The following is an 18,757-nucleotide window of genomic DNA, read 5'->3' as shown; positions in this document are numbered from 1 at the left end:
AAAGCTTACCTGAAGTTAGGTTCGGTTCCGGTCTGGCCTTGTTCGGTCCCAGTCGGGTCTGGTCCTAATACAACTGAATTTTTTCAATTTTAATAACCATGATAATATGATCAAGATATATCACTTCTAATTGATGATGGAATGTCTTATAAAATATGTACACCGCATATGGAGTTTTTCTTTCTGGTTATACTTCGACTTTCATAGAATATTTACACCCATTTTAAAAACTTTAAATTAATTATTCCAAAATATAAAATTACTCAAATCTGTAAATTCATTATTTCAAAATGTTCTGTCATGAACAAATGGAACATGTCAAATATAAGTCAATATATGAAAAAAATTATGTAATACTCTATTGCCTTAGAATGGTTTCTCAAAATCTGATAATGTCCGCAGAGAAGTAATTCATGATAATCACGTAAATAAAATTTGTATTCACTAGAGATTATATTCATATCTGTTGCATTCTAATCTTCACTGATTGCTAGGGTTTGAGTTTGAAATTGAATCTTTTAGGAGTCAATCTCAACTCCCTAACATCATGTTTGATCATATCTGCGTTGGCTCTGCTTCCCTTGTCTCTTCACGAGAGATTCTATCCTCTTTAACATTATTGATTTCTGCTCCTTCATCATCCTTTATAGCTCCATCATTTCTTTCATCAGCTAGAGCATACATTCATCAAATATTTTGCTAGTCATGAGGCGAGGGGGAGTTGGTGGAGGCACTGAGAGCGCGGAGCAGCGATGGTGAGCGCTAGGGGCGGGCAATGGGGGGGGGGGGTTGACCAACAAAAAAACCAATTTATAAAAAAAATTAACATAATTCGGTACTGGTCCGGTCTGACCTTCACACTGAATCTGGACCCGACCGGCTGGTCCCCCTGGAAATGGTGGACTGCTGGTCACGGTTTGGTCTGGTCCGACCGTTCCCCAGTCCAAAATGTCAAAGACTACTCTCGATCACTCCCTTTTCTTCTCCGTTCCTCCCTCTCTCTCCCTCTCCCTCTCTATCGTTCCCTCTCCTCTCTCTCTCTCTCCATCTACTTCATCATCCATTCGTCGGATATCCGTTCCGTTTTCTCTAACGGACGAATACTGGTAAGGATAACGATGACGAAACAGTGACGAAGGACGAAACGAACAAAACAAAATTCCATGGACGGATAACGGAAGGGCATTCCGTTCAGTCTCATTCCGTCAGTTCAAAAACGTCATCCGTTTTCGTCCAACAGCTCTACCTGTCCGTTGGATGGGTGGACTCTAATGGACCAACCAATATTGGCAAGGATAGATCTATGCGGTGTTGTTTCTCTCTCTATCACTAAAAAACGCAGATGTCTGCTGCTCGGCTGGTGAACGCGGCGGCGCGGGCGGGAGGCGAGCGGCGGTGGAAGGGCGGCGCCGCCGGATCCCCGGCGAGCGCCGCCGCCTTTCCGGGGATGGACGGCGGGAGAGCGGCCACGTCATCGCTGCGGTGCCGTGCGGCGGACGTCATCAGGGAGGCCGGCGGCGGAGGAGCGGATCCCGGCGGCGGAGGAGCGGAGCGCGGAGAGATAAAGGCGGCGCTTCGGCAGGCGCTGCAAGGTGTAGAGAGAGATAGGGAGAAGTCTAGAGAGAGAAAGAGGTGTAGAGAGAGATAGGGAGAAGTGTCGAGATAGGGAGAAGTCTAGAGAGAGAAAGAAGTGTAGAGAGAGATAGGGAGAAGTGTCGAGATAGGGAGAAGTCTAGAGAGAGATAGGGAGAAGTGTCGAGATAGGGAGAAGTCTAGAGAGAGAAAGAAGTGTAGAGAGAGATAGGGAGAAGTGCAGAGATAGGGAGAAGGCTAGAGAGAGAGAAAGAGGTGTAGAGAGAGATGGGGAGAAGTCTACGGAGAGAAAGAGGTGAAGAGAGAGATAGAGAGAAGTCTAGAGAGAGGGAGAGGTCTAGAGAGAGATAAGGAGAAGTCTAGAGAGATGTAGAGAGAGAAAGAGGTTGATTGGTTGATGATGGGCAGGGATGGACAGGGGAGTATTCGGGATGGCGTCGGAGAAGAGAGGGGAGATCGAGGGGCTCGTCAGCCGGCTCGAGCAGCTCAACCCCACCCCGCAGCCAACTGGGAAGCTCCACGTGGCACGCTGAGTTTGATCTTAGGCTCTTGTTTCGTTTGATTTTGAATTTTTTTTTTATTTTTTTTTTGGTGGGGGAGTTTATAGAGAGAGAGAGGGGGGGGGGCTGATGGGTGGGTGGGTTGGGTGTAGGTGGAGGGGTCGTGGAGACTGCTGTACAGCAGCATCACCATACTTGGCGCCAAGCGGACGAAGCTGGGGTTGAGGGATTTCATCTCCCTCGGCGACTTCATTCAGACTATCCATGTTGCCCAGGTCCCATCCTCTCTCTCTCTCTATCTCTCTCTATCTCTCTCTATCTCTCTACTCCATCTCAGTTCTGGGTAGGTGGCCAAAGGAGTTTATCTCTCTCTCTCTCTCTATCTCCATCTTTCCCTCTACTCCATCTCAGTTCTGGGTAGTTGGCCAAAAGACTCTCTCTCTGTATCTCTATCTTTCCCTCTACTCCATCTCAGTTCTGGGTAGTTGGCCAAAGGAGTTTCTCTCTCTATCTCTATCTTTCCCTCTACTCCTCCATCTCAGTTCTGGGTAGTTGGCCAAAGGAGTTTCTCTCTCTATCGCTATCTTTCCCTCTACTCCTCCATCTCAGTTCTGGGTAGTTGGCCAAAAGACTATCTTTCTCTCTCTCTATCTATGTTAATTTCTGGCTAGTTCCCAAAGAAGTTCCTTTCTCCCTCTCTCTAGTCTCTACCCATGTTAATTCTGGATAGTTCCCAAAGGAGTTCTTCTATCTCTCTCTCTAGCCCATGTCAATTCTACATAGTTGCCCCAGACGAGGTTCTCTCTCTCTCTATATGCCCTGTGAACTCTGCTTGGCTGCCCAAAGGAGGATCCTCTTTCGCTCTCTCTAACCCATGTCAATTCTATGTAATTTCCTATGACGTGAACTCTGCGTAGTTGCCCAAAGGAATTCTCTCTCTCTCTCTACCCCATCTCAATTCTGGGTTGTTGCCCTTACGTTTTCCTCTTTCTCTCTCTACGACCCATCTCAGTTCTGGGTAGTTTTCCAGAGTTTTTTTTTCTCTCTCTACCCCATGTTAGTTCTGGGTAGTTGGCCAAAGGAGTTCCTCTCTCTCTCTCTCTCAACCCAATGTTAATCCTGGGTAGTTCCCAAAAGGGTCTCTCTCTCTCTCTATCTCTACCCCATGTGAAGTTTGGGCTGTTGCCTATAGAAGTTCCTCTCCCTCTCTCTACCCCTTGCCAATTCTGCGTAGTTGTCCAAAGGAGGTCCTCTCTCTATCACTTTCTCTTTCTACCCCATGTCAGTTCTGGGTAGTTCTCCAAATGAATTCCTTATCTATCTCCATCTCCACCCCCAACTCCATCTCTCTTTACATCTACTTCTATATCTATATCCTTGCAATTCTCTACCACTATCCCCACCAGCATATTTTGCACTATTGCACATCTCTATCTCCGTTTCAACCTTTATATCCATCTATCTATATTTACACATCCAACCCAATATCCCTCTCTACCACTATTTTCATCTCTACCACTACCTTCACTTCCACTATCTCCATCCCTCTATATCTTCATATCCATTAATCTATCCCACCTCTACGTTCATCACTATCTCTATCTCTTTCTCCACCGATCTTGACCCACGTCCATTGCGTATTTTTGTCCCTTCGGTGATATCCGATAAAATTGGAACGATACAGAGAAGATTAGCATGGCATAAATCGAGAAATGGTCTTGGCCCCCGTCCACATTCGACTCGACAATCTCTATCTCTACATCTACCTTAATTTCAATCTCTATCTCTACCTCTATCTTAATCTCGATCTCAATCTCTATCTCTATCTCCTTCTATATCTGTATATCTATCTCCCTCTCCATCTCCATCTCTATCTCTATCTCTATCTTTAAAAATGGAAAATTGTGAACAGGGAAAAGCCATCAATGAGATCAGCTTCAATGCCAGGGGACTGAAGATGATCTCGGGGAAGCTGACGATAACTGCTTCCTTCTCCATCGCCACCGACACCGTAAACCCGACACAAATCTCCTCTTCCCAATTCTCTCTCTTTCTCTCTCTATCCTATCGTCGTCGTCGTCGCCGTCGTCTCTAACTTCGCCACGTGGCACCTCCGCAGAGAGTCAACATCCAGTTCGACGACTCCGAGATCGCGCCGCCGCAGCTGTTCAATCTCTTCCAGAAAAACTACGATCTCCTCCTCGCCATCTTCAATCCGGAGGGCTGGCTGGATATCACGTCAGACGTTGACTTTTCTCGCTTGGTTGGTCAACGCTGACAGTAGACGTTGACTTCTGACTCTTTGACTGGCAGGTTCGTTGACGAGACGATCCGGGTCGGGAGGGACGACAAGGGCAACGTCTTCGTCCTGGAGAGAGCTTGAGAATTCGACGTCGGTTGAGTTTTGAGCATGAAAATGGACGATTTTGGGGATTTTTTTTTGGTTGAATTGGCGATCGGATTCGATTCAAGAACATATAAGATTCGTGATTCGATGGAAGGGAATTGAAGAAAAAAAAACCTAGGTTTCTGCGGCCGGTTCTTGCGGTGGAGGGTTCCACTGAGAGGGAGCGAGAGCTTTTCGGATGGACAGCGCGTGGATCTGCTTGAGTTCCTCCGCCAGAGCAGCGTTCACCAGGCGATGCCGCTCCAGCAGCCTCTTCCCTTCGAATTTCCCCGTCACGATCTCGATCTCGAAGCTCGCCCCGCACCTGCCGAGGCCGAAACCCTAATCAGAAACCCAGAAACCCTAATCCATCGGCTTGATCCTCCAATCGAACCCAAACAATCGGCGATCTGAGAGGAGCGTGGATTTTAGATTACCCTCCGGAGGTATCAACTACTTGCTGAACCGGAGAACGCCGGAGAAGAGGAGAAAGACATGAATTTCTTCTATCAGATCGCGACAGGAGGAATTTCAAAGAATCAGATTCAAAGAAAGAATCAAAGATCGATCTCTCACCAGATGAACAGGCTCCAGCGCGGAGATCAACGCCGCTTCCACCTTCTCCTTCGTCATCCCCATCGCCAAATTCTACTCTCTTCAATCTCTCGGGTGTATTTATATATGTCTGAACTAAAGTCAGGCTTAAATGGGCTCGTATGATCAGGCCCATTAATAAATTTAACCCAATTTAACCCAATGCCCTCTAAAGCCCATTAATCCTAAATAAACCAACCGTAAGTTGTGCGATGCACCTACTGTGCGCTACCAATGAAAATGGAGTATTTTTATCTCTTGAACTTGACACGTGACCCTAGCGCATGTTAACGTACGTACAAAAATTTATTACTTGGTCTGAAAAGCGCCATCATTGCTCTCTTGTCTTTTTGACTGATGAGGACAACAGTTGCAGAGCTTCCTGCGCCCCCCGTATAGAGAGAGAAAATATGACTGATGTAGAGAGAGAAAGAAGAGAGAGAGAGAAGGGTTTCACCTCATTACTTAACGGTCACTTAGAGAGAGGACAAGAAGCCAGATAGAAGGGAGGCCCCTCGTTTCCTTCAACTGTAGAGAGAGAAATCCCCAGCAGAGATGGACTGAGGGTCTCAAGTAACTGTGAGAGAGATAAGACAAAGAGATGAAAAAAGTGTTATTTATCTCTCATCTACTTGGACTCCAGTTAGAGAGAGAAATGCCCACTAAGATGGATAGAATGTCTCTCTCCTCTCATCATCATAAATGGAGAGAAAACAGAGAGAGATAAGATGAAGATATGAAGAAAGGGTTCTTCTCCCCTCGTCTACTTGTCCCCCAGTTAGAGAGAGAAAGCCCGTACAGAGATGGATAGTGTCTCTCTCTCTTCTCATCATCATAAAATGAGGAAACAGTGAGAGAGATAAAAAGGGTTATTTTTGCCCTCGTCTACTTGTCTCCCAGTTAGAGAGAGAAAGCCCCACTCAGATGGATAGAGTGTCTCTCTCTCTTCTCATCATCATAAATGGAGAGAAAACAGCGAGAGAGATAAGACGAAGAGAGGAAAAAAAGGGTTCTTTTGGCCCTCATCTACTTGTCTCCCAATTAGAGAGAGAAAGCCCACTCAGATAGATAGAGTGTCTCTCTCTCTTCTCATCATCATAAATGGAGAGAAAATAGTGAGAGATATAAGACGGAGAGATGAAAAAAGGGCTCCTTTTCCCTCGTCTACCTGTCCCTCTTAGAGAGAGAAAGCCCCACTAAGATGGATAGAATTTATCTTTCTTCGCTTCATCATAGATGGAGAGAGAACAGTGAGAGAGATAAGACGAAGAGAGGAAAAAAGTGCTCCTTTTCCCTCATCTACCTGTCCCTCCTAGAGAGAGAAAGCCCACTCAGATGGATAGAGTGTCTCTCTCTCTTCTCGTCATCATAGATGGAGAGAGAACAGTGAGAGAGAAGACGAAGAGATGAAAAAAGGGCTCCTTTTCCCTCATCTACCTGTCCCTCTTAGAGAGAGAAAGCCCACTCAGATGGATAGTGTCTCTCTCTCTCTCTTCTCTCATCATCGTCTTGCCCACATAGAGAGAGAAAACAGTACAATAGATACGACGAATAGATAAAAAGGGTTCTTTTCCCCTCATCCTCTTGTCGCCCACTTAGAGAGAGAAACGCAGACTTAGAGAAGATAAAAAGGGTTCTTCCCCTCTCCCCTCTTCTCCTCTCCGACATAGAAAGAGAAGAAAAAACCACCCACGCAAGGGTAGATTTAGAGAGAGAGAGGCGATCAAAGAGGGTTGGTTCTTCTCCACTCATCTCAACCCTCCAAAACAAGAGAGAGAAAACAGGGTTCTAGAGAGAGAATGGCGGAGATGGGGATGGATCAGAGGCAAGGAGGAGGGGTGACCAAGGAGACGGCAATGCAGGCTCTGAACAGCATCATTCAACTGCACTTCGAGAAGACGCTGGAGAAGAAGAGAGGAGTAGACCTGCAGAAGAAAGAGCTGTGGAAGCTATTCCAGACGTTCTTTCTCTTTCTAGCGATTATCTTCGCCGGTCAGGCGGTGGCGCCACCGGCTCGATTGCAGTGTCGCCATTGCTGGGCGCCAATCTCGCTACTCTCGCTTGCCCATCTTCTCTTCTACGTCGCCGTGGCTCAGACTCTGCGCTGTATCAACGGGCTTAAGTACCAGCGGCGGTGCCATAAGCTTACGCTGGCCTTGGCTACGGACCGGCTCAAGCAGCTCAAGCTGAGGCTCGGACCGGGGGTCGGGGCCGCCATGGACGAGGCCGACGAGGAGCTTCTCGAGGTTCATTACCAGGAGCCGCCGGAGAGCTATCTCTGCAAGTTCAAGAGGAACTGGGCTCTGCATTTTGCGTTTCTCCTCTGCACCTTTGCGCTTGCCGTCTCCTCTTCCGTTGTCATCCTCTGCTTCTAGTTCTCTCTTTCTCTCTCTATCTCTGCATTATCTCTATCTCTACCTCTACCTCTATCTCTATCTCTGTCTCTGTCTCTATCTCTATCTCTGTCTCTGTCTCTGTCTCTGTCTCTGTCTCTATCTCTATCTCTATCTCTATCTCTATCTCTATCTCTATCTCTATCTCTATCTCTATCTCTATCTCTATCTCTATCTCTATCTCTATCTCTATCTCTATCTCTGTCTCTGTCTCTGTCTCTGTCTCTGTCTCTGTCTCTGTCTCTGTCTCTGTCTCTGTCTCTGTCTCTATCTCTATCTCTATCTCTATCTCTCTCTCTGTCTCTATCTCTGTCTCTGTCTCTATCTCTATCTCTATCTCTATCTCTGTCTCTGTCTCTGTCTCTATCTCTATCTCTATCTCTATCTATCCGTCTCCAACTCTCTATCTCTATCTCTATCTCTATCTATCCGTCTCCAACTCTCTATCTCTATCTCTATCTCTATCTCTATCTCTATCTATCCGTCTCCAACTCTCTATCTCTACCTCTATCTCTGTCTCTATCTCTATCTATCCGTCTCCAACTCTCTATCTCTATATCTATCTTTATCTGTCTCTCTCTCTCTATCTCTGTCTCTATCTCTATCTATCCGTCTCCAACTCTCTATCTCTATCTCTCTCTCTATCTCTCCGTCTCCAACTCTCTCTCTCTATATCTCTCTCTCTCTCTCTCTCTCTGTCTCTATCTCTATCTATCCGTCTCCAACTCTCTATCTCTATCTCTGTCTCTATCTCTATCTATCCGTCTCCAACTCTCTATCTCTATATCTATCTATATCTCTCTCTCTCTCTCTCTATCTATCTCTCTATCTCTATCTATCCGTCTCCAACTCTCTATCTCTATCTCTGTCTCTATATCTATCTCTATCTCTCTCTCTATCTATCCGTCTCCAACTCTCTATCTCTATATCTATCTCTCTCTCTGTCTCTCTGTCTCTATCTCTATCTATCCGTCTCCAACTCTCTATCTCTATCTCTGTCTCTATCTCTATCTATCCGTCTCCAACTCTCTATCTCTATATCTATCTTTATCTGTCTCTCTCTCTCTATCTCTGTCTCTATCTCTATCTATCCGTCTCCAACTCTCTATCTCTATCTCTGTCTCTATATCTATCTCTATCTCTCTCTCTATCTATCCGTCTCCAACTCTCTATCTCTATATCTATCTCTCTCTCTGTCTCTCTGTCTCTATCTCTATCTATCCGTCTCCAACTCTCTATCTCTATCTCTGTCTCTATCTCTATCTATCCGTCTCCAACTCTCTATCTCTATATCTATCTATATCTCTCTCTCTCTCTCTATCTATCTCTCTATCTCTATCTATCCGTCTCCAACTCTCTATCTCTATCTCTGTCTCTCTCTCTCTATCTCTATCTTTGTCTCTATCTCTATCTCTATCTCTATCACAACCTCTACCTCTACCTCTATCTCTCTCTCTATCTCTTTGCTTTTTTTTAACGTTTTGGGGCTCTGTGGAGGAGGGTCTTGTTGGCCTCTACGAAGCCAGTTGGCAGTTCAATTGTACAATCTGAATGGGAGATATCTCTATGATTATCATGATGATGACACTCAGAAGGGGACTTGGGATCATTATAATCATTTGTTTATGATTACCCTCGTCTTCAGTCAAAACCTGGAGACGGGTTACTGTGTTCAAGAAAAATGGCGCCGTCATCATCGTCGTAGTTTTCACTGAGCCTGCAACCTGCAAGTTTCAAGAAGAGCATCATGAAATTTGAAGTATGCCCTTGCTGTCTCCGGATCCGTCATCATTCTCTGCTTATGGTTTTTTTTTTCTGTATCTCTATCTCTATCTCTATCTCTATGTAATCGCTATTTCTATCTCTATCTAATCTCTATCTCTCTGTCTCTATCTCTCTGCCTCCATCTCTATCTCTTTGTCTCTATCTCTCTGTCTCTGTCTCTATCTCTCTGTCGCCGTCTCTATGTCTTTGTCTCTATCTTTCTGTCTCCATCTCTATCTCTTTGTCTCTATCTTTCTGTCTCCATCTCTATCTCTCTGTCTCCATCTCTATCTCTTTGTCTCCATCTCTAACTCTTTGTCTCCATCTCTAACTCTCTGTCTCCATCTCTATCTCTTTGTCTCCATCTCTATCTCTTTGTCTCCATCTCTAACTCTTTGTCTCCATCTCTAACTCTCTGTCTCCATCTCTATCTCTTTGTCTCCATCTTTATCTCTTTGTCTCCATCTCTAACTCTTTGTCTCCATCTCTAACTCTCTGTCTCCATCTCTATCTCTTTGTCTCCATCTCTAACTCTCTGTTTCCATCTCTATCTATATCTCTGTCTCTATCTCTCTGTTTCAATCTCTATCTCTTTGTCTCCATCTCTTACTCTCTGTTTCCATCTCTATAACTATCTCTCTGTCTCAATCTCTATCTCTCTGTTTCCATCTCTATCTATATCTCTGTCTCCATCTCTATCTCTTTGTCTCCATCTCTAACTCTCTGTTTCCATCTCTATCTCTATCTCTCTGTCTCCATCTCTATCTCTCTATCTCTATCTCTCTCTATATCTATATCTTCTCTGATTGTTTATCCTTTTGCCGAGCTCAGTGCTTTGACGGTCTTGCAGGCCTCCAGAAGCCAGTTCTGTTGTACAATCCCAATGGGCGATATATTTTTGAGAATGATGATGATGACACTCTGGATGGGGCTTGGGATAATCATAACCATCTGTCTATGTCCCTCATCTTTATTCAAGAAAGACGATGTCATCATCACCATTATCATTGGAGCATAAAAATTTGATGTGGGGCATCAGAAAATATGATCATTCGGATTGTTAAAAGATCATAGTTTGAATCTTCTGAGTTGTTAGTGAGACTCGGGTTTTGATGTGCAAGTACGGCTCAGAAGATCTGCTATTTTATAAATCTTGACGAGCTGTCTTCACTTTTCCCAAAAAAATAGGTCTGTTTACAGAATCATATCAGGAAAATAATCAGAAAACAAATGGAACAGTACATTTTTGCCTGAAATAGAGTTTTTGAGAAATCTCTTGTGAGTCTCCACAGATGAGATCAAAATCCAAAGAACATGAATTTCATGAGTGTTCATTGATGAAACAGAATCCATGGAGAATATTAGCCAAAGCTATTGAGTGGGGATTGTCAACAAAGATCAATAGACACCCAAAATGGATAGTAAAAGTGAAGCTCTGAAACCCTGTTGGTGAAAATGGATGATTTCATTCCGGATAATTCAAAACTTCAAGTATGGTAGAAATCTACCAAAGAACATTTGTCTTTCGAAGTACAAAATGACAAATGCGTAATTATAAAAAATACAGGCTATTTTTGTAATTCTGTATTAGGGTTTCTTGCCTATAAAAGGTTGTTTTCTTCATCTTTCTTCCAACAGTTTCTGCTCATGAAGACACAAAGCAGCAATTTAACTCTATCATAGAATATTTTCCATCATTAGATATTGTATAAACATAATCCTTCACATGTGTGAGACCCCAGATGGCTTAGAGAATAGTTAGTCACCAAACTCCAATCTGTTATTTAGTTAGTACTAATGTGTAAAGTGGATCATTGGATAACATACTTTCTACTATCTTTTCTGCCTCTGTGAGGGATTTAATGCATCTTCTTCCTTGTGTTAATCTCATTTTATATCTAGGGCGGATGATTCCATCGCAAAAATCAATCACTTAATGTGCTTCGTGCTATATCTGAGCTAAGGCATGTTTGAATCTTGTGATTAGAGACTCAAACATTTTACTCAAAACATGACAGTATGTGCACACAATGTTCTTAGTGCCTCAAGTCAATGGGACACTTATACAATCATGACATGAATAAACTTGATTGAGTTATCGATTGAGTTAAATTGATTATATTAATGAATGTTTCTTATGATATAGTTAATTAATTAATATTGGGGCAGTGGACTCATTTACTAGACCGATACATGGGCCACGAGGGTCACACGCAAATGGTTTTTTCTAACGTTAGAAGATATACTTAAGTTTTGGGGATAATTCGTTTCGTGATTTTAATGATGCCGTTGCGATTCTGTTAAAGTCTTACATTGCAGTTCATTTTTAGTTGTTCGTCCAAATCAAGGCCTCCAGAATCCAACACTGTCCTCAGTGTTTCCACACTAAGTGCCACCTAACCAGCCATATCGTATAGGTAGAATCATAAAGTTGTAATTTATATGGATAGTTTGATGTTAGTTTGAAGTATCCATTGAATATGAATAATTAGAATACATGCTCAAAGACAAGTGATCACTGTATTATTTCCCATCTTACTTCACTATGTCGTTACAGATATTCAGGGAATTCATCATAAAAATTACACAATAATAGTTAGAAATTTATGTTTATTTCAATGAACTTAAATATTACATAGTTGTGTGATTGGCATGACAACCGCCTAATATCCTACGAATTTGATAATATTAGTGGCATCATGGGTGAGACCATGGAGTTCTCAATGGAGGAAGGTATCCTCTATGTGTTTGAGCACAAGCTGTATCTACTGCTGTTAGGCCCATAAGTAGGCGACATTCCCTGCCCAGAGGCCTGCGTGCTTATTGGGAGGGCGTGTTCGCGGGAGACTCACGATCTGGAACGAGTGAGTCCAATTAGTGTTACGATACACTAAGGGTGGTGACGCCCAACCTGATCTTTCAGGCCATCGCCCCCTGTATGTGGTGATACACTACGGACAATGCGCATGCCCGTTCGCGCCTAGATAGAATGGATCAGGTGAAGTCCGTGCGTGCTGGGCGCGCAGGTCGACAAGTGCGTGCGCACGGGTGCCAAGCGCCATACGCCAACGCCAAGCGCCATGTGCGGGTGCCAACGCTTTGTGCGGGTGCCACGCACCGCATAGGAGCGCCAAGTGCCGTGCGCAGGCGCGCGATGTGCAGGCCGGGCGACATGCCGTGGGTGCAGCGCACGGAGTTGTGTGGGATGCTGCGCAGCGGCCGCGCGGGCAGCACACGCATTGCGTGTGCAGGGCGCGGGGCAGACGACATCCTGCTAGGAGACTAAGGCATTAGCGCATAGTGAGCGCGGAGACGGCATGGGGGCGCGTGGCGTTCCTACAGGTAGTGTTGGGCACATATTACCCGGCTTGAGGCGCCGAACGCAGTGGCGTCATGTAGTCTGCGCGAGATAGGTGTTAGCGAGGGTGCTGGTGGCGTGCGTGATCGTCAAGGCAAGGGTGGCGTGTGTGATCGCCATGCCTGCGGGGGCGCGACGCCCGGCCTGGGGGCACATGTGTAGCAGAAAGGCTGGTGGGCATGCGGGCTGAGCGACGGGCCTCAAGGCAGTTAGGCGATACTACCCCGGCGTGATGCACGTCACCTCGTTACTATGTATCATCCCCGGTCTTTCCCCATGTAACGATCATGACTATGATGTAACCTTTTACGATAATAATGCAATGACCCTATTCCTCGATGGGGCTGCGTCCCCACACTCTCCTCTAACCACTTCTATGGGATCTTAAGCAATTGCAAAGACTTCCGCTGCAAGAGATCAAGGCTATTGAGTGTTCTGCTCCAAGCACTAAGGCCTGCACACACCATGCAACTCATATATGAGTAAGTGGCAGAAAGGGCTTGTGTAGTGCTACGATGGACCATTTGAGGTCATCACTGATGTAAGATGTAGGGAAGGTCATGCGGCCCAGTCTGATTTTTTCGGTGGCGTGCGATTTTTTTGATCCCACAAGAGCACGGATCAATGTGCGGTTCAAATTTGTGCGATGAAATCAGACCGCACATCACACAAAATCAGACAAAAGATGAGCGGGAGGGAAGAAGGAGAGAACGAGAGAGGACCGAGCTGCGTACTCAAGAGAAGGAAGGAAGAATGAGCGGGAGAGAGAATAGTGAGCAAGAGAGAGAAGAGAGACAGAGATATAGAGGGAGAGACAAGAGTGAGGGAGAGAGAGAGAGAGGGGAGAGAGAGAGAGAAAGGGAGAGAGAGAGAGAGAGAGAGAGAGAGAGAGAGAGAGAGAGAGAGAGAGAGAGAGAGAGAGAGAGAGAGAGAGAGAGAGAGAGAGAGAGAGAGAGAGAGAGAGAGAGAGAGAGAGAGAGAGAGAGAGAGAGAGAGAGAGAGAGAGAGAGAGAGAGAGAGAGAGAGAGAGAGAGGGGGAGAGAGAGAGAGAGAGAGAGAGAGAGAGAGAGAGAGAGAGAGAGAGAGAGAGAGAGAGAGAGAGAGAGAGAGAGAGAGAGAGAGAGAGAGAGAGAGAGAGAGAGAGAGAGAGAGGGACACCCCAAAGAGAGAAGAGCGCGAGAGAGAGGAGCATCGTCTATTTGTCTTAAAGGAGAGAAATAGAGAGGAACTAGAGAGAGAAGAGCTCGAGAGAGAATCAAAGAAAGAGGGAGAGAGCGGAATGAGAGAGCGAGAGAAGAACGCCAAAGGCCCAAAGAGATAGACGAGACTGATAGAGAGAAGAGCGAGAGAGAGAGAAAGTGGTGGCGACGACGTCAACACATCAACACCGGACGCGCCACCACCGTCATCCGATGTCGACATTGCTGCTGAGGACACGCCGCCACCGTTACCCGACCAAGTCAATGCGCCAACATTAAGCACGTCTCCACCTAAGGACGCCCCATCACGCGTCATGACACGTCGCCAACGATAGATCAAGAACTGCCCCTTGACGTGACATGAAACCACTGAAAATTGTTGATTATAAATTTTTATGAATTTCAAAACATAGAGAATAATCAAGATTTAGGTTTTGGGTAAAAGAGAAATAAAAATATAGTTTAGTTTTCTCAAAATCCATAAGTTTCGATTTTGTGTGTCTAGTTTATCATAGATAAAATAAAAATGTTATTATGGTTAGAGTTGCAGGAATATATATATTTTTTTAAAAAGAGAGAAGTAGGCACGAAATTTTTTTTTTTTTAAAAAGGAAAGGTAGTTGGTCGTGAGTGGTGTAAAAAGAAAGATGTAGAGAAAAATAGGTCATCTTTTTCAGCTGCTGGAGAAGAAAGTCTGCTGCGGGAAAAGAAAGTCTGGTGATTTTTTTCAGCTGCTGGAGAAGAAAGTCTGCTGCGGGAAAAGAAAGTCTGGTGATTTTTTTTCAGCTGCAGGAAAAGAAAAAACTGGCGATCTTCAACTCCTGGAAGAAAGTCTGCTGCGGGAAAAGAAAAAAACTGGCGATCTTGAACTCCTGGAAGAAAGTCTGCTGTGGGAAAAGAAAAAGCTGGCGATCTTGAACTCCTGGAAGAAAGTCTGCTGCGGGAAAAGAAAAAGCTGGCGATCTTGAACTCCTGTAAGAAAGTCTGGTGCTTTTTTTTTTCAGCTGCGGGAAAAGAAAATCTGGCGATCTTCAGCTCTTGAAAAAGTTTGGCAATCTTGAGCTCCTGGGAAACACAACTCAGATTTCAGGGAAATGTGGAAGACCTTGTGCGGCGACTCAGATCAGTCTTGTGATCACGGGCGCCACCCTCCTCCTCAGATCAGTCTTGTGATTTTCTCCTCTATTGGATCACGGGCGCCACCCTCCTCCTGGCCTGCCTGGTCCGCCTACGCCAACCTCGTCCTCCTTTCTTTTTTTCGTCCGTCTCATCGTTATGTGTAACGAGGAGGGCCACGTAAGGCGACGGACCCCTCCTCCCCCTTTGGCTCTTGGCACCCTTCCTCCCCCCTATATAAGGGGAAGGCCTGCCCCAAGAGCAGGAAGTGAGCCTTTTGAAACATGGTCTTTGCAATGTTTTCCTTCACGTCTTCTATCTTTTAGCCAAATTTAGAAAGTCTTCTTCTTCCTCCTCTGGTTGCCTGTACGTCTTCCCCTAGATCGCCAGGTACAGGGCTTGAAATTTTCGTTCACCTAGGCCAGCTACGATCGTACACCGAGCCCGCATCTGTTCTCCTCCATTGGGCCCCTGTGACCAGTGATTCCCCCTCACGTGGGCGTCCATCAGCATCTCCGGCCGGCATCCTCCTTTGATCGCGCCCCGACCTTTGATCGCGCGCCGTCAACGCTTCCTCTCTCAGCACACGAGCACCTCCAGGGCTGCCAGTGTGTTGTGCCCCTCCACGCGCTCGTGGTGGAATCTCCCCTGGCCTGAGCCAGTTGTTGTCTTCCGCTTAACCCGATCGCCGATGTGTGATTTTCTCCTCTATTGGATCACGGGCGCCACCCTCCTCCTGGCCTGCCTGGTCCGCCTACGCCAACCTCGTCCTCCTTTCCCCTCCCCCCCCCCCCTCCATGGGGAGTCGGCCACGTTGCCGCGCGTGCTCGCGCTCCAGCCGACCGTGCCGCTTGTGTTGACACCGCGGCTGCGCTCTGGGACTGCTGTTCCTTGGTCGCCGGTCAAAGTGCAGCCCTCCGTCCTGGGCTGACTGTTTGACCTGTGAGCGGGCGTGGGTTCTTCTCGCCTGCCAGTTGATATCAGAGCATCTCCAGGTACCACTCCATCATCCCCCATTACGATTACAGTATCATTACTCCCTGCATTGCTGTCGTCCACTGTCATTTTCTGCTGCCGCCTAGTTTCAACAACTGAATAGGTTAGCCACCCCTTTGTCGAGTGATAGGATTCTTTGAGATGGACGAGCTGATCACAGGTGTCGAAGGTGAACTCTTCCGGGCCGTCACACGCCCCTCTCATCGTGCTAGATTGTGTAGTTCTCGCGGGTCGTTCGGAGTCGAATTGGATCTAGGCGTTCTCGCGGGGGTATACTGAATCATCGCCCCTCCCTCGGCCCGACCTCGTCACTCTAAGAGGACTTTGAACGTGCATTCATCTTCATAATTGGCACGCATCGAACCTTACACTGTGACGTAACACGCGCCGTCAATCCGGGCATTACCGTGTTACATCACATCCCTGTAGTTGTCCTGCATCAAAAAGAGAAGAGCACCAGAGATAAAGAGAAGAGCAATAGAGCGAGTAAGAGAGAGAGAAGAGCGCGAGAGAGAGAAGCGTTGTCCGTTTGTCTTAAACGAGAGAAACAGAAAGGAACTAGAGATAGAAGAGCTCGAGAGAGAATCAAAAAAAGAGGGAGAGAGAGGAATGAGAGAGCAAGAGAAGAACACCATAGGCCAAAAGAGACAAACAAGAGTGATAGAGAGAGGAACAAGAGAGAGAGAAAGAGAAGAGCACCAAAGAGAAAGAGAAGAGCAATATAGTGAGTAAGAGATTGAGAAGAGTGCGAGAGAGAGAGGAACAAGAGAGCGAGAGAAGAGCACCAGAGACAAAGAGAAGAGTGTCAGAGAGAGGAACGAGAGAGAGAGAGAAGAGCACCAGATGCCGTAACCCTTAATCCCTTACTCAAAACCTTAGAAAAAAGCTGGCCCAAAACCATACAATCGCACCACACATGACCTTGGCCGATGTGCTGTGTGATTTAATATAACGCTGTCTGGTGTGTGGTCCGAAAATTTGAACCAGACCGCACATCGGCCTAAAATTGCACCTGTCGCACCAAAGGACCAACCCTAGTTAGATGTGTGGCTATAGGTTAACCTCTGTCAAAGACTTGAAGTACATTTGGTGTTCCATGTGTTCCTCCTCTAGAAATGTGAGACCCCCACTATGTAAGCACCTGTCCGTACCTTAGAAGTACAGCCTTCACATTGGGGCTCCAAGCTCCCTCAATATTGTATGATTGTGGCATTCTACACATCATCATGGAGCCCTCTTTCTGAACTTCAAGATGTCTTGCAACTAGCATGGATACTAGGTCATAAATTATGCTTAAAATATTTTGTTTAAGTCTCTGAATTATGCAACCATAACTATCAAGTTTTCCTTAGAATAAGGTAAGGATTGAATCCAAAAGACAAGGTAATTACAGATTCAATTTTGTTTAAAATATATGTTTGAATGATTTATATTTTATGACGTTTAAGATACTTTCCAAGAATAAATTTCACCAAATGAAATAAATTAGTGAAATCCATTCTAAAATGCTATAAATTTTGCTACATGAGGACATTTTAGTGTGGTTTGAGGCATCAAAAAGCTTGTAATATATATTATCAGCTATACTATTTAAATTGGGAAAAAGGTGATCAAATACAAACCAAGCATGCTGGAGAACACACAAAATTTGTTGTCACTTTCCCCAAGGGCTGAATGGTATCTTTGATCCAAGAATCTTAGTCAAAATTAAGGCCTCTCGCCCGCACTCACTAGAAAAAGAACAGATCAAATAAATATGATGCACTAGGTCAACAAGAACGAGTTGGGATACTAAAAAAAGATGAGATACAAAGGCAGGGAAAAATATTTTAAATAGATGTGCCCTGACTATTGATGGACGAAGCCCTCAAATTATCTAAGTTTTGAAAAGTTTTGAGATTGAAATTTTTTAGAACAAGAGTGAGTTAGACTGAGTTTGAAGAAGGCGGCGCCATCGCCGTCGACCCCCTTCCAACTGACGCCCACGTACGCTCCCCCCTCCAGCCACCGCCTACGCGTGCATCCACCGCACAGCCCCGCCGCGCTGCCCGCCGTGTCGCGCTGCACAGCCACGCTGCGACGTCCCACCGCTCGCGCGCCGCTGCGCTAAAGCCGCCACGCTGCGTTGCCTTGCCGCGCCTCGCGCAGCCCGCTGCGCCTGCGCAGCCCGCGGTGCTCGTGCCGCTGTGCCACGCCGCGCCCGCAGCCGCGCGCATGCCCGCGGCCGTGAGCTGTGAAGCCGCCGCTGCGGCCCGAGTGGCGCTGCCGCACCGTATTGCTGCGCCGCCGCACTCGAGCAATGCCACCTCGCCCGCTTTGCACTGCTGCGCCTGAACCATGCCACCACGCCCTGAGCCGTGCCACCGCGCCGCATTGTCGATCCGCAGCGCCCCGAGCCATGCCACCATGAGCCCAGGAAGCGCTGTCGCGCGCCTTGGGCTCCACCGGCCGGTCCAGTGGGCCAACCCGCCCATTGGGCTGGCACCAACCGACCAGGCCCACTAGACCCAGCCCAGCCTGGACCACGCACCCCGAGGCACCGCAACCTGCGCCCTAGGCGTCGCTTCAACTAGACGCCCCGCACGCATCCCCAGGTGCTGCCACGTCAGCCCTAGCCCCTAGATGGGCCAGTCATATTGAGCCGCTGGCCCAGTTGGCCTTCGGGGCCAGCCCACTAGGGACCGCGACCCAGTTTTGCGGTCCAGTCTGCGCCCCAGCCACGGTCGCCGCCCGCCGCCACCTCTGGCTGCCGCCCGCCACCATCGTCGCCACTGCCTCGCGACCCCCGTCGTCGCCGCCATCATCATCAGCGTCTACCCCATCACTGTTGCCTTGCCGCCTGCCTGCCGCCGCCAACC

At 46.7% G+C, this 18,757-nt stretch overlaps 3 protein-coding genes and 1 pseudogene across 3 annotated transcripts; 3 read left to right on the top strand and 1 right to left on the bottom strand.

Moving 5' to 3' along the window:
• Positions 1-1,299: 1,299 nt before the first annotated feature.
• Positions 1,300-4,627, top strand: LOC144705549 (Plastid-lipid associated protein PAP / fibrillin family protein). Its single transcript, XM_078578288.1, has 6 exons — positions 1,300-1,592; positions 2,002-2,117; positions 2,246-2,368; positions 4,006-4,104; positions 4,213-4,331; positions 4,407-4,627. Exons 1-6 carry the CDS (start codon positions 1,343-1,345, stop codon positions 4,474-4,476), a joined length of 777 nt encoding a protein of 258 aa, XP_078434414.1. The 5' UTR covers positions 1,300-1,342; the 3' UTR covers positions 4,477-4,627.
• Positions 3,739-3,793, top strand: LOC144706231 (U6 spliceosomal RNA; annotated as a pseudogene).
• Positions 4,511-5,144, bottom strand: LOC144705550 (BolA-like family protein). Its single transcript, XM_078578289.1, has 3 exons — positions 5,056-5,144; positions 4,917-4,939; positions 4,511-4,804 (listed from the first exon to the last, which is right to left on the bottom strand). The coding sequence occupies exons 1-3, from the start codon at positions 5,116-5,118 to the stop codon at positions 4,615-4,617; spliced, it is 276 nt and encodes a 91-aa protein (XP_078434415.1). The 5' UTR covers positions 5,119-5,144; the 3' UTR covers positions 4,511-4,614.
• A 1,516-nt stretch (positions 5,145-6,660) lies between these two features.
• On the top strand, positions 6,661-9,358 carry LOC144705469 (uncharacterized). Its single transcript, XM_078578161.1, has one exon. The coding sequence runs from the start codon at positions 6,873-6,875 to the stop codon at positions 7,446-7,448; it is 576 nt and encodes a 191-aa protein (XP_078434287.1). The 5' UTR covers positions 6,661-6,872; the 3' UTR covers positions 7,449-9,358.
• Positions 9,359-18,757: the final 9,399 nt, after the last annotated feature.

The sequence above is a fragment of the Wolffia australiana genome, chromosome 7 (assembly GCF_029677425.1).
Source record: "Wolffia australiana isolate 7733 chromosome 7, ASM2967742v1".
Lineage (NCBI taxonomy): Eukaryota > Viridiplantae > Streptophyta > Magnoliopsida > Alismatales > Araceae > Wolffia > Wolffia australiana.
Note: the sequence above shows the minus strand (reverse complement) of the source record. Positions and strands in the feature narration are given on the sequence as shown.